Raw genomic sequence first — 12,975 nt, 5'->3', positions numbered from 1 at the left:
AAAGACAGCTCCTGGAGAGGAGAGGTGAACATTAACAGAGCAGAAAACCTACAGAGCGATAGTGGTCTGTATGTCAGTGTGAAATGAGGAGCTCTGCAGGGCTCAGACACAAAACTGTGTACAAGTCCAGAAGGATCATATTCCTCTACTGCCATTATTATCCATTAGAAGCAAGCAGTGTTCTCAGGTGAAAATCTTTTGCAGCTGAGACATGACTCACATTGCTAGTTTAGAAGAGGCTGTGCCTCTTGCCTCAGTCCTCTGAGCATCACCATAGCCCAGAGCAATCCCTGTTTCCTGAACCTGTTAGTGGCTCCTTCACAGGAGGACTGAATCGCTCAGTGGCAGAAGTGGCTGGGACATGTACATCTTCCTCTCTGGGTCACAAGGTGTAACAAGGGATAGGTAATGGTAACTAAAACAAAGTTGTTGTGTGGCGTGTGTGTATATATGCACACAGGCATATCTATGTAAAAATATATACAGAGATATATATGAAGTATCATTCTGGTTTTCTGGCATTAGAAATTAGAGGATCAGAACTGTGACCAGACACTGTGTGTCACTCTAACACTAAATACAAGCCATGATGCATGTCTATATCCTGTCCAGTGTAACAGTGTGTCATAACAGAATTTCATCTATCAATCAGTATTGTTCTGTTGGCATTAGGCCTTTTCCTCTGAATGGAGCAGGGGCAAATATTGCAAGGAACGACAGAAAAAGGCCAGGTTTTATGATAACTTGCAGAATGCTGGCAACTTTATTAGATATTAGGCAGTAAGAGATACAAATGGTTACTGTGATTGCATGACTGGTTGTGCTTACTGTAAAAAATACAGCACATACTTTCCATCAAACCAGATAACCGGAAACACTGCCATTACAAAAACATGTTCATAGGAGAATATGCAGCAACTGTTTTGGGTAGGAGCCTATTGCTCCTCAGTGTGCTGGATGTTGAGTCCTTGATGCTGCCTCTCTGATGACAATAGAAATATCCTTTCACTCTTACTAGAGGGAATTGTGTTTGAGTTTTGGTGTTTCTGTATCTCTGGCAGAACTCTTTAGACTTCAGCAGGCTAAATAAATGAAAATTGGACTCCTGAGCTTAGAAAACCATTTTTCCATGTGTTAGGGAAGGTATGCAATAGAATAGAACACCATCTTTATTTTCAAATGCATACTGAAAGTCTGAGGCGATGTCGTATTGATAAACATCAAGTTTGCTTGTGATGGAGTGGGGAGGGGAAGAAAAGGGAAGTGATACTAAAACCAGTGAGCTGCTGAGTCATACTGGTAGGCCTGCAGTCTTCCAGCAATCGTGTCACAGGGAGGTTATAAGCAAGTAAATTTCCACAAGGTCCCTGCACACCTCCCGTGCTGTGCTGGCTTTTCTGCTGTCCAGTCCAGGGCTTCAGTGGAGTCTGAAAATCATCTTTGCAGAGCAGCATCAGGCAGATGGGGTTTAGGGTATTGTCAGGGTACACAGGATCTACAGTTAAGCCTTTGTATTTGCTTCGTCTTGTGAGGGCAGTGTGTAATAAGAGGTTATTTTGTTTTGGTTCTTTTTTACTTTAAAGGGTTTTAATTTAATGCTTCACCTTTTCTAGAAAAGGTCATGTAATTTTTAAAGAAAATTATATTTAATTGGTATTTTTGTTTGGCATTTGAGATAGGATTAAAGTCTATTTTTGAAGAATGCTCTGGAGGTTGGCAAGATTCTAAATCCTAAATAGATTCTCATTCCCAAATATTGTAGTTGTATTTGCTAGGGATCTGTACACCTACATTATTACTATTACTATTGCTGCAATTGTTTTTATTATTATCATCACTGTTGATCTCAAATTTCTTTATGCAGGGGGAAAGAGTCTACACCATACCTATGCATGTATCTTGGGAGGACTGGGGAAGAAAGTAGTTACAGTGTCCTTGTGTGAGCAGGAGCAAGTCTGTTAGCAGTTGCAGTGGTTTAAAATTAAACTTTTTAGAAACCAATCTCAGCTCAAAACCCCACTTAAAGTATAAAGCTGCACCCTCATTTATCACCTTCCTCTAATGCTTTCAAAGTCTGTTGCAAACATTAATTAAATTAAACCACGCAGCCCTCTGTGTAGTAGTAGGTATACATTTAACAGATGGGTAAAGAAGTTAAATGATTTGGCTGATGCCGCACACAGCCTTCTGCTAACTGAATATATGACTCCATCAGAAACATTTGGCTCATGAAGCCACAGACTTGGGATTCTGTCAAGGTTTTTCAAGCCTCCACCACACTGGAAGTGGGTGCAGAGTGGGTGCTTGCATTGCTAGATCCATACAGCTCAGAAACCAACCTTCTGGAAACGATCTGAAACACCTGGGGCTGGCAAACTCCCAGGTATCTCTGAACATGTTCTCATTTTCACCTGGAAATTTTAATGGGTTGGTAAGAGGAATTTGGCCATGTCAGGAGATTGCTGCAGAGAAGGCTGCACATGTACATTAAGCCCAGTGGCTCCAGAGCATGATAGTCTTACCACCCATGTGCTGGCCGTCTGCATAGTGCATTTGCAGACAGTTCAGTGCATCTTGGCTGCACTGAAAGCAGTAGATGTGCACATGCATATGTATGTGTCCAGACCTGCTTAGAAAGAATAAGGGAGCTCTACATGTGTAGTAAACACTTTTTGTTTGGAGATGCACCTTAAACAGTTATTCTCCCATCCACTGATGACAGTGAAGGTATGAGCATGCAGGACTATCCCTATTCCCTTCAGGCTGCTATAAAATTTCTTGCCATACCATACCTGATTATACCTGATTCTTGCCATACCATATTATACCTGATCTTTGAATAGTGGGAGAATCCCAGTGATTATTTGCTCACATGAGGTCAGAGCTCATTTTCTACTGTCCCTCATCTATGAGATGAAGGCCAGCTGAACCCAATGTTCTGCAGTTAAAAGACTGGGCCTTTTTTTAAGTCAGGTTTTGAAGCTGATGTGGAGGCACTGGCTAAAGCTAGCTCAGTGTATGCCCTAGAGGCTTCTGTTTCAAAGTGAGAGGGAACAATGAAAGACTTTGCTTGAGACAAAGCAAAATAAAGCTGCTCTTCAGAGTCTTGACTGCTCCCAGGCTGCTCTGCTGCATTTAGAAAGAGTCTACTACTTTGTGAAATTAAAAACACAAATCATATCTGAAAACATCTCAACTTTAACCCAAATCCTGCTGCGGTATTAGAGGAGTGGAGAGCATATAACTGACTCGGGATAAGCTGAGCTCACTTCATCCAGATGTCTGGATTTCTAAAAGGCTTATGCTATAACCACTCCCATGGTCCATATGCACCGGGCACTGATTAATCTTTAGGGTATTTCACCAAATAAAAATGCAAGAGATCTGGATTAAACTGATCTACAAGTCTAAGGAGCCATTCCCCAGGCCTGAGCAATTGGGTTAATTGCTGAAAAATGCCCCACAAAGCGAAAGTAGGGGATGATGTTCTCCCCCATCAGGAAGACATGCTGGGAACCACTGTGTAATTCATCTGGTTTCATCTTGATGAGCCCAATGATGGCCACTTCTGTTATTCCACCTGCTGCAGAAACCCAAATCTGAGGTTTCAGAATTAATAAACTAGTAAATAAACCAAAACCAGAGAATAAAGAGGGGAAAAAAGCCACAAACTAATTTTCCCCAGCCCATTTTCAGCACTCAGAGGTAAATTCCTTCCTGATAACAATCTCAGTAGAAAGTGAACTTGCAAATACCCTTGTTTAACTGTTCTTTTCCTAAGAGTTGTTTTTCCTAGTCAGAAAGGCACATTTAGTGCTGGTCTGCCCCATGACCAAACTATCTCAGCAGGATCTTGCCTGTGGCTCGTTTCATGGTTTATGGCAGCTCAGCCTGGTCACCAATAAATGTTATGAAAATTCACACCTTTTTCATGCTTGGTTTGCAGGTTCCTGTCTAAAGTTCCTGGTTTAATTCAGTTGAGTTATGACATTGAATTTCCTGTACGTTTACTGTTCTTTCTACCAAGCAACAGGCAAAACCTAATACAGCATGCTGATGGGAAAACCTTGCTTGCAAGTAGTTATCAGTTGTGGGCTACATGCTAGTTATGTTATTTTTTTAAGCTTGTGCACAAGACTACTGTCTTGGCTGGTGTTTTTAGAGGTTTCAGAGAATGATTTATTGAGGAAGGTGCTAGTGGAAAGCCAAGGTACAATTCCTCACTTCTTCCAGAGTTAGCTGTACCAATCTCCCTATAACCACAGGGCTGTTGCACTGTTCTGCATCGCAGTGGCAATGGCAAAGTTGATGACATACTAACGCAGGACACTATTTGTAAAGCAACTTTGGATTAATGGGTAGTTTCACCTCCTGACTTGCAAGCCAGCCCAGATTTTTTTGACCTAGAAAGAATGTGGATCTTTTCAGGGAATTATTCTGGTGCTACCCCTTTCACTTGTCACTAGCTCTCATTCCTCTCTGAAATGTAAACGGGTACCTTTGAACGAATGCTGGCGCAAGCAGTGCCACCCAGTGTCAAGATGGGAAATATCTTGCTTATGTCCAAGCTTGTGAGTAAATGGGCAGTGACCACACCCCCAGAGCTGTTGGGGGACTTCCATGGCTCAAGCAGCTGCGTTGCCCAGCTTGCCCGGTACCCATCCACAGACATCAAATAGTGAAACTTTGTGTGGCCTGCGGTTTTGTCATGTGCCTACAATGTGCCTGAACTTAAACACCGGTAGAGCAAGCACCAGGCTTGTACAGAGAATTAGGTGTTCTGTAAATGCACATTTATAACCTGCAAGAACAAGACAGTCCACAATGATCTTCAGCCATGTAAAGTAAACGATCTTACTGATAAAGCTCAAGCCTTGTAATGACTTGGGTAAGTTAAGGGGGTGTATGGAACAGTCATCTTCACACAGAGGCTGAAGTTTAGGTGTTGAAAGACTTGAATGGCAAAAAGTGAGACAAATGACAAGGAAAAAGCCTGCATAGCAACAGGCAAAGAAATGAAAGAAAATTCTTCCTAAAACTTAGTTTTGCTGAAGCTGGAAAGTGTTTTGCATGGAAAAAGGCATTGCGTTAATATGTGTCCTCTTTATGAAATGATAAACCACTTTTGTTTGCTCTCTTTGCCCCAGTGTACATCTGCAGGTAAATACTAATACGTACATAATCATTGCACTAAAAAAAATTACTGAGGAGAGCTGATTATTTTACTAAAGCCCACTTAAATAAGTGCTCAGGATTATATAGTACATTCCACATATGTCTCAAGAAAGGATAAAAGGACCAAATAGGGAATAACTTTCTCCTTTAAGATCTTTTCTCTGGATGTTTGTCCCTTCTACATTCACTGTGTCTTCTTTTTTGCTGTACCATCACTGCAGTGGAATAATAGTTGTAAAATGGGATGTTTCTAAACCATCCACAGCATTGGCACCAGCTGTACAGAAAGCTTTGCCTACTGATGGTGAGATGAGTCTGCAAGTGCTGCCATTCATATATAGTAGTAGAAAGGGACGTAACTGAAGGGGTGGAGCATACTGATATGTTGACGTGACTCTAAATGTCAGCTTAGTGTGCAGTACATACTGAGACAAACATGATCACAATCACCATGATTCACATTTAACTTCAGCTTTTCAGCAGGATTCCTTGACAAAGGTGATGTGACAATAGAGGAATTTACACTGCTCAGTATTTTCTGTGGCATGCTGCCTTGTTTAGAATATTCTGTTAGGCTGAAATAGTCTAATATGACTATTAATTATAATCTAATATAAGAAGTGACTTTCCTTACCAGAAATAATGGAGTCATTCAAAACTTCCTCATCCTGATAAAAAACAGAGTCTTCCTTGAGCTCTGAGTTCACGATCATGTTTTCTTTGTTCTCATCCGACTCTTTCACTGAGTTCCGCTTATTTTCTGAATCACTGCTGTAACTCAGGGAGTTCTCCTTTTCTTTGTTGCGCTCAATGCTAGATGTTCTGGATGGACGGACATCCACTCTTTTTTTTGGAGAGCCTTTGCTTTCTCTTCCATGGAAGCTGTGGGTGGAAGGTGCACAACCCATTTTTATTGCCATGGTAGGAATTTATCATTACATGAGAATGAGCAGAATGTCTTGTAAGTTAAAAGGCCAGGGCAGAGAATTCAACATGGGACAACATGGATGGCATTCTCAAAACTCTGTTGAGAATGGCTCCTGCAGATCTAGTTTCCTGTCTCTATCATAAAAATAAGGTACGGAAAGGTGCTAGTTAATTTCTTTGATATATAGCCACATGCTATACTGTACTGATTTTAAAAAGCCACACAGCACATCTTTCTAATGTAAAACATGCATGGCATGAAATATTACTGGTCTGTTAAGATCATGACAAAGGTTTAATGGGGCCTGGACATAATATTGTATGAATCTGTTCCCCATGGACATAGGTGTTATGGAATTAAGAAATATTACCAACATAACTCCAAAGCTGGAATGGAAAAGGTTATCTCTGTTCTCCTCTAATATACAGGAGGGCTTCTAAGGAAACCAGACAAAGGGCTCAACGTACTCCCACACAAGCATTTGTATTAAAAATGGATACCGTATGTGCTCATATATAAGCCAAGAGACATATACTGAAATAGTAGCATTTGCCACATGCAAAATGCTCATATTTAGAGCAGGATGTGTGTTACCTACTCTAATTTGCTATCTTGTGGGGAGATTTTCTTTTGCAATAGGTCAAGGATTATCAAATTATTCTAGCTGTTTGAAAACCTACTTCCATGTCACAGTAACCTTCTTATAAAGGAAGAACATGTTTTGGACGTAACTACCAAGTTAAGCACTTGGATCAGGGGTGGATGTTCAAAGTAGTGACATCAAGAGGAAGGCAAACTCAAGCTGTAGGAGTAAATAAAATGCTAATAATAGGGTAGGAACATTTACCAAGAAAAATGATTTAGTGGAATGGCTCTTCTCATGCACCCCTATAGCCAAGAGGCTGTAGGTACCTGTCCTGCCGGTGTTTGGTGGCCAGAGCCCTGTGGAGTTCTTCAATGACTCTGCTGGGAGGTAAAGGCAGGTGGACGGCAGCCAGGTGAGGGGAACCAGTTGGTGTTGTTACCTGTCCTCTGACATGGGGATCTGAACTTTTCTGGCCAGAGGGGTGGAAGAGGGCAGCTTGTCCTGAGATTTGGGAGGAACCAACAATGACATAATTCTTCAGGATGGTAGAAGGAGGAGATTTCATGGCAGGGTCATCTATTTCACTTCCTGCTGTCAAAACACAAGAGGGTAAGAGGCTGTGCAATGCTTGTTATTTTTTGGCACACATAGTTTGCACTTAAATTAATTTGTTGTGTTGAACAGATGAAATGGTCGTGTTTGTTCCAGCTAGGAGGTAACTGGTTAAGCTAAGTAACTCTCCCAATTCAAAAGGCTCATACAACACAGATCCAGATCTTTCATCTAGCAAAACAGGTGTCTCCCCCATTTCCTGTCCTTCCCACTTTATCAGATTCTCCCTTTCCCCAGCCCACCACTGAATTTTTGAGTGCCTGCACTGTTCCTCCTAGTCACCAATGGCTTGTGCTGCAGTAGGTTCCCAGTCTAGCACTTTCACTGCTGGACTCTGGCAAGACTGTATTAAAATTTATGCACTGTGGTTCTCAGTCAGGACAAAATGTACCAGTGTCTATTATCTGCTTCTCTGACTGCTGCACATCTTGGACCGCTGGCTTTCACATGCCAGCTGAGGAAATGCCAAAAGCATTATCATATGAGGATAATGTTTGCATAACAAAACTTGGCAAATGAAATCTGAAGGAAAGATATGGTATTGAGCACTAAGATGAAAAAGGAAAAGTGGGGCAATCTAATTTTTTTACCCCCATACTCAGATATTTTTTATGCAACCTGAGCATTTTATTGGAACTTAGACTTTGATATATGCCTTTCTCTAGCACCTGAGTCCAAAACACAGTTGACATTTCCCTGGTTGTAAATTGGGTATTTTCACGCTCTTAAGATAAGTGAACATCTGGCCTGAAAAAGATGCTGATTAGTTTTCCTGTTGTGCAGTTCTCTTCCCCTTTCCCCTACATCTCCAGCCAAAGCCTTTGGCACACAGCGTTGTTTACACCAGTAGCTCAGTCTGGGTGTAAAAAGGCAGCGCGGGTGCTTCATACAAGAGTATTACTTTTCTCTTGTTGCCACCTGGTGTTTAAAACAGGAATTTAAACTGACACGGCTTGAACAGCTGTTGTGCAAACTTGATTTCACAGCTAATCTTTACTTTTTTCACTTACTTTTGAGATAGATCCTTCAGTTCATAGCAGAGAAAAACTTCTGCTCAGGCCAGGACTATCCTGAAATACCTGTGTAAAGTGTCTTGGTTCCTATTAGCAGGAAAAATTACTAGAAAACTGATATACAAACGTAGGTTTGAGTATTAGCTTCAGTTACTAAATATTTCCTCCCAGACCCAGCATCCTGCATAATGGTTCCTAACTACATGTCTTTTCCTAAGTTCACTGCTAGAAATCTGGTCCAGCTCCATGAGGGCAGTGCTGCAAACAGAGCAGGCCATGGAGGCTGGGTGGCAGAATTACTGAGGACAACAGCAAAAGCACAAGTAGGAAGAAGAGCTCCTGTAGCCATAGCCAAAATCAAACATTTGAGAATGACAACACTAAGCCTGGTCTGTATTTCACATCTGTGGGGTGAGGAAGTGAGCATCCTTCAATGAGGAGAGTTGTATCCACAATAAAATCTTCTCCTTATGCTAAGCAAGGTCTAACTTTTTTTTTTTTTTACTTATTTTCAAAAGGCATTTTTGCACATTTCCCTCCCTCCAACCCGAATCCAAATCAATGGCCAGAGCTTCATTCATCTCTCTGTGTATCCAGGAGGCACTGGACAAGCTAATCCAAAAGTCACCCTGTTTAAAACCTGAAGTGTCTGAAAGCACAAGGGCATTTCTTCAAGAGTCTTGGTGCCCAACATGTAGTGTTGGCAATGAGCACCTTCCCACCCCAGAGTTTCTTCTGTGCTGACCAGGATGGCTGCTGTAGCCAGGAGACTGCCAACCTCTGCTGAGCAAATATGGGTTTCAGCACTCAAGGGGATTTTGATTATATGCTACTGTGGAGATGCAGAGGACATTTATGGTCAATCATTGCCCATTGAATCATGGCCTGAGGGGATGAAAATAAAACCCAAAACAAAAAAAAAAAACCCAACTAAACACCATAAGTCAGTTTATGCTGCTGCACAGTGGCCATGTTTTCTCAGAGCAAGAAACCTGGGTTCAGCTCAACCCTGACACAGGATGGGAGGAGACTTTATTTTATCTTTATACTGGCTTATTCCTGGAACAGGTCAAAGGCCTCATTGCATCTTGAGCCAGTATTGAGAATTTCCTTAGATCACACCTTATTTGTCCTGATGACAGCTGCTCAGTGAATAATCTTGCAAAGTGATGTCTTGGCACCTTGCCCTCTTCCCCCTCTCTGATTAATTGGTGCTTGGCTTATTTCTTACTCTAACAGCATCTCTAATATTGTTAAGGGGGCAAAAAACTAAACATAAAAGAGCTTTTCAACCTCAGCCTGTTCACGTTGCAAGGTGGAAGGGGCAGGCTAGGGCCTGCCCCATAGCACAGAATGTTGAAACGATCTGAACAGCAGCTCCCAAGGAGCATTCTGATACCGTTTTGAATCGAGCTCCCACTCAAGGTCTTACAGCTTTTAAGCATGGAGAAAATATGGATATTTTCCATGAGGAAACAAATACTTGTAATTTTCCTCAAAGAAGACCTAATCCATGATATTTTCTATGAACCCTAGGGGTCAGATCACAATGACCTTCTGGTATTTTATTTCCTGGTGACTTTGAAAACCCTACTATTGCTTGTTTGTATTGTATTTGTATTGTTTGAAAAACCCAATTTATTGTGCCAGTACATGACTGTGGATGCAAAACAGGGTTGAGATAATAGCTGTCATTTTAAAGTCTAAATATCCAAGAGGTCTGACATTTTGATGTAAGGACTTGATTATAATTACAATAAGGCCCTTTTAACTGCTTTTGCCATATGTAGGGGCCCTAAAATCATACTCATTTTAACACCCTTTCTGCAGTGCCAGAATGTTGGAAAATGTAGCAACATTGGCAATGCATTAGAAAATCAGGCCCAGAGGAATCACTCTTGAAGCATTCCATGAAGTCTGGCATGGAGGACTGCTTTGCGGGACCCAGGTGTATCACTTAGGTGTGTTCTGTGTAACTAGACCAGATTTCATAGCTGAAGGTTAGACCTACCCTAGAGAGCAAACCCTTCAGACAGAAACCTCTACAGAACCTGTTGACTTGAACTTGATTTTGGCTGTTGTACTGTTATCCAGCGGGAGTCTAGGTAATGAAAACATTTAAATCTTCCTTGTGTTTTATGGCATATCAATATGAGTATCTGATTTAGCATATGTTTGCAGTTGACTTGGTTTGTTTTACGTGTGTTTAGTGCAATACACTCACAACAAAGAATCCCCTAAGATATTCAGATGAATATGTGAAGTACAAAGACCAGTGCATTATTATCGTGCAACTGGACTGCTCAGTTCATGGAAATCATTAGTGTTCTGTTCACTTGATAGAAGTAGCCTGATTCACAGCAGCTTGTGGCAATAAGCTTAAAAAAGGATGTGAGAAAAAAATGATACACTGTGCTGTGTAGGTGAACAACACAGAAGGGATGGGAAAGTCTTTATTGACGAGTAATGACTGACCTGTTCCGCTTTTTGTGATTTTGGAGATTGCCTTCGGCAGTGGCGCTGGGAGCAGCGGAGGGCTGGGAAGCTGTGCTGGGTTTCTTTCCATCTGTTTCTGGGGGGAATCTGTGGATTCAGATACAAGTAAGGCTTGTGGACTGTCTTCAGATGCTGGCAGGCTGGCATCTTCTAATTCTTCTGTGGGTGCTGAAGGTTTCTTGGCTAGTAGGAAGATGAGTAAAATTAATGGAACATGAAGTTAATAATGATAGGCTGGGGGCCAATGCCAGAAACAGTCAGAAAAACAGAACACATGGCACACAGATAGAAACACTTCTCTTCCATAGTGAAAACTATTATTGTGTGAAATAGCCAACCGGCCAAGGCAGGTGAAGATTAAAATGGATGAGGATATTGAAGAAATGTTAGTTTTGATGTTACTAAGAAAACTGCTGAGCTTCCCTTACTTCCCTAAAGCCTTTTTCCCTGTCGTTATTTTTCTTTGTTAATAATGAAGACAGCAAGGCAAAGCAAGTTTTGAGAACTGCAATGAATTTTCTTACAGCATGCAGCTGCAGTGGCACAGTTACTGAATGAATACTCTTCTATGCTCTGAAAACACATTCATAGGGCAAAGAGTATCAAACTGGGAATGCTACACGAAAGCTGACTTTCCAATTGTTTATAGCACACATTTATTTTCACAGTTTAATTTTTGTCTTATTTCATACATGACTTCAGCTTGCATCCTAAGTCTCCTCTTACTGTATCTGACTCCAGAACAGTTGAATCTTTCCTGAGGTTAAAGCTGATAATCAAGAAAAGCCATGAAAAAGATTTGCCGTTGGATCTCAGCAGCTAGTGAGGAACAGAGAATTAGTGAAGTACTTAAGAAAAACTTCAATCACCAAAGAGATAGTGAAGCAGTAGCTCATCCTAAAAGATGGTAAAAGCACTTAGCTCTCAAAGTTAGTGCAGGCTGAGTCACTGAGCAGTTCATCAAATTGACCTGGCTGTGATGAGGGCACATGGGAGTAGGCCCAGAAAGGCATGAAACTGAAGCAGGACACAGGTAGGATTTCAGTGATGAAGTTCAGGATTAGCATCCTCAAATTCTGCTCAAATATCATCTGACTCTGGCAGTGCTTAAACTCACACAGTTCCTCACTATTTAACTTTCCCACCCTGTTACACATGCTGATCTCTGCCTTGTCATACCCACAGAGATTCTGGATGCTGACCCTGATCCAGGACCCCAGCCATGGCCAGGCTTTCCGCAAAATGCATTTCCAGTGACAACAGGCTCAGTAATAGCCATGAGGGTTATTTTTCCTACCCTAGCAGGTGAAGCACCTATCCAAATGGGGAGATCAGTGTTTAAGACTCTCCTCAGCGCAGAATCATAGAATACATTGGTTTGGAAGGAATCTTTAAAAGTCATTTAGTCAACCCCCTCTGCAATGAGGAGGGACATCTCCAACTAGACCAGGTTGCTCAAAGCCCTGTCCAGCCTGACCTTGAATGTTGCCAGGGATGAGACATCTGCCACCTCTCCGGGCAACCTGTGCCAGTGTTTCACCTTCATTGTAAAAAATTTCTACCTTATGCCCAGTCTAAATCTCCCCTCTTTTAGTTTGAAACCATTAACCCTTGTCCTGTCACAACAGGCCATGCTAAAAAGTTCACCTCCATCTTTCTTATAAGCTCCTTTAAGTACTCTAAAGGTCTCCCTGGAGCCTTCTCTTTTCCAGGCTGAACAAGCCCAGCTCTCTCAGCCTGTCTCCACAGCAGAGGTGCTCCAGTCCATGCAGCACTTTTGTGGCTCCTCTGGAAGCAATCCAACAGCTCTACAACTTTCCTGTGCTGAGGACTCTAGGGCTGGACACAGCACTCTAGGTAGGGTCTCATCAGTGCAGAGCATGACAGTGGTCCATACTGCTTGGGCTGAATAAATGGCAAATGCCAGTCCTAGCATTCTGGATTATCCAGACCAAGCGCCTTTCCTCCAATCCGTTTTAGGGCATCTCCTAAAAATTCACGGCAGTGAGCACCCACAACTGCCATGTCACAAAGTTTTTCTTGGCTCAGTTTTACGTCTTGTTTGGAATATAAACTCTCTCTATTAATGAACATTCAGCATCATCATGTTCAGAGTGCATGGGGAGGCACCAGAGCACTTAGGCAGTTGGAAACAATAGCACTGC

The 12,975-nt window shown here is 41.9% G+C and overlaps 1 protein-coding gene across 2 annotated transcripts in view; it reads right to left on the bottom strand.

The window, feature by feature from the left end:
* Nucleotides 1–12,975, bottom strand: part of PHACTR3 (phosphatase and actin regulator 3) — a 110,782-nt gene that overhangs the window by 28,966 nt on the left and 68,841 nt on the right. Inside the window, exons 5-7 of one of the 2 annotated variants that reach the window (XM_065691690.1) lie at nucleotides 10,790–10,993; nucleotides 7,016–7,280; nucleotides 5,810–6,057 (exon numbers count right to left, since the gene is read on the bottom strand). In XM_065691690.1, coding sequence (XP_065547762.1) covers nucleotides 5,810–6,057; nucleotides 7,016–7,280; nucleotides 10,790–10,993 — 717 coding nt within the window. The remainder of the gene's footprint in view (nucleotides 1–5,809; nucleotides 6,058–7,015; nucleotides 7,281–10,789; nucleotides 10,994–12,975) is intronic. The other variant, XM_065691691.1, reaches the window with a different exon arrangement.

The sequence above is a fragment of the Lathamus discolor genome, chromosome 11 (genome assembly GCF_037157495.1).
Source record: "Lathamus discolor isolate bLatDis1 chromosome 11, bLatDis1.hap1, whole genome shotgun sequence".
Classification (NCBI taxonomy): domain Eukaryota; kingdom Metazoa; phylum Chordata; class Aves; order Psittaciformes; family Psittacidae; genus Lathamus; species Lathamus discolor.
Note: the sequence above shows the minus strand (reverse complement) of the source record. Positions and strands in the feature narration are given on the sequence as shown.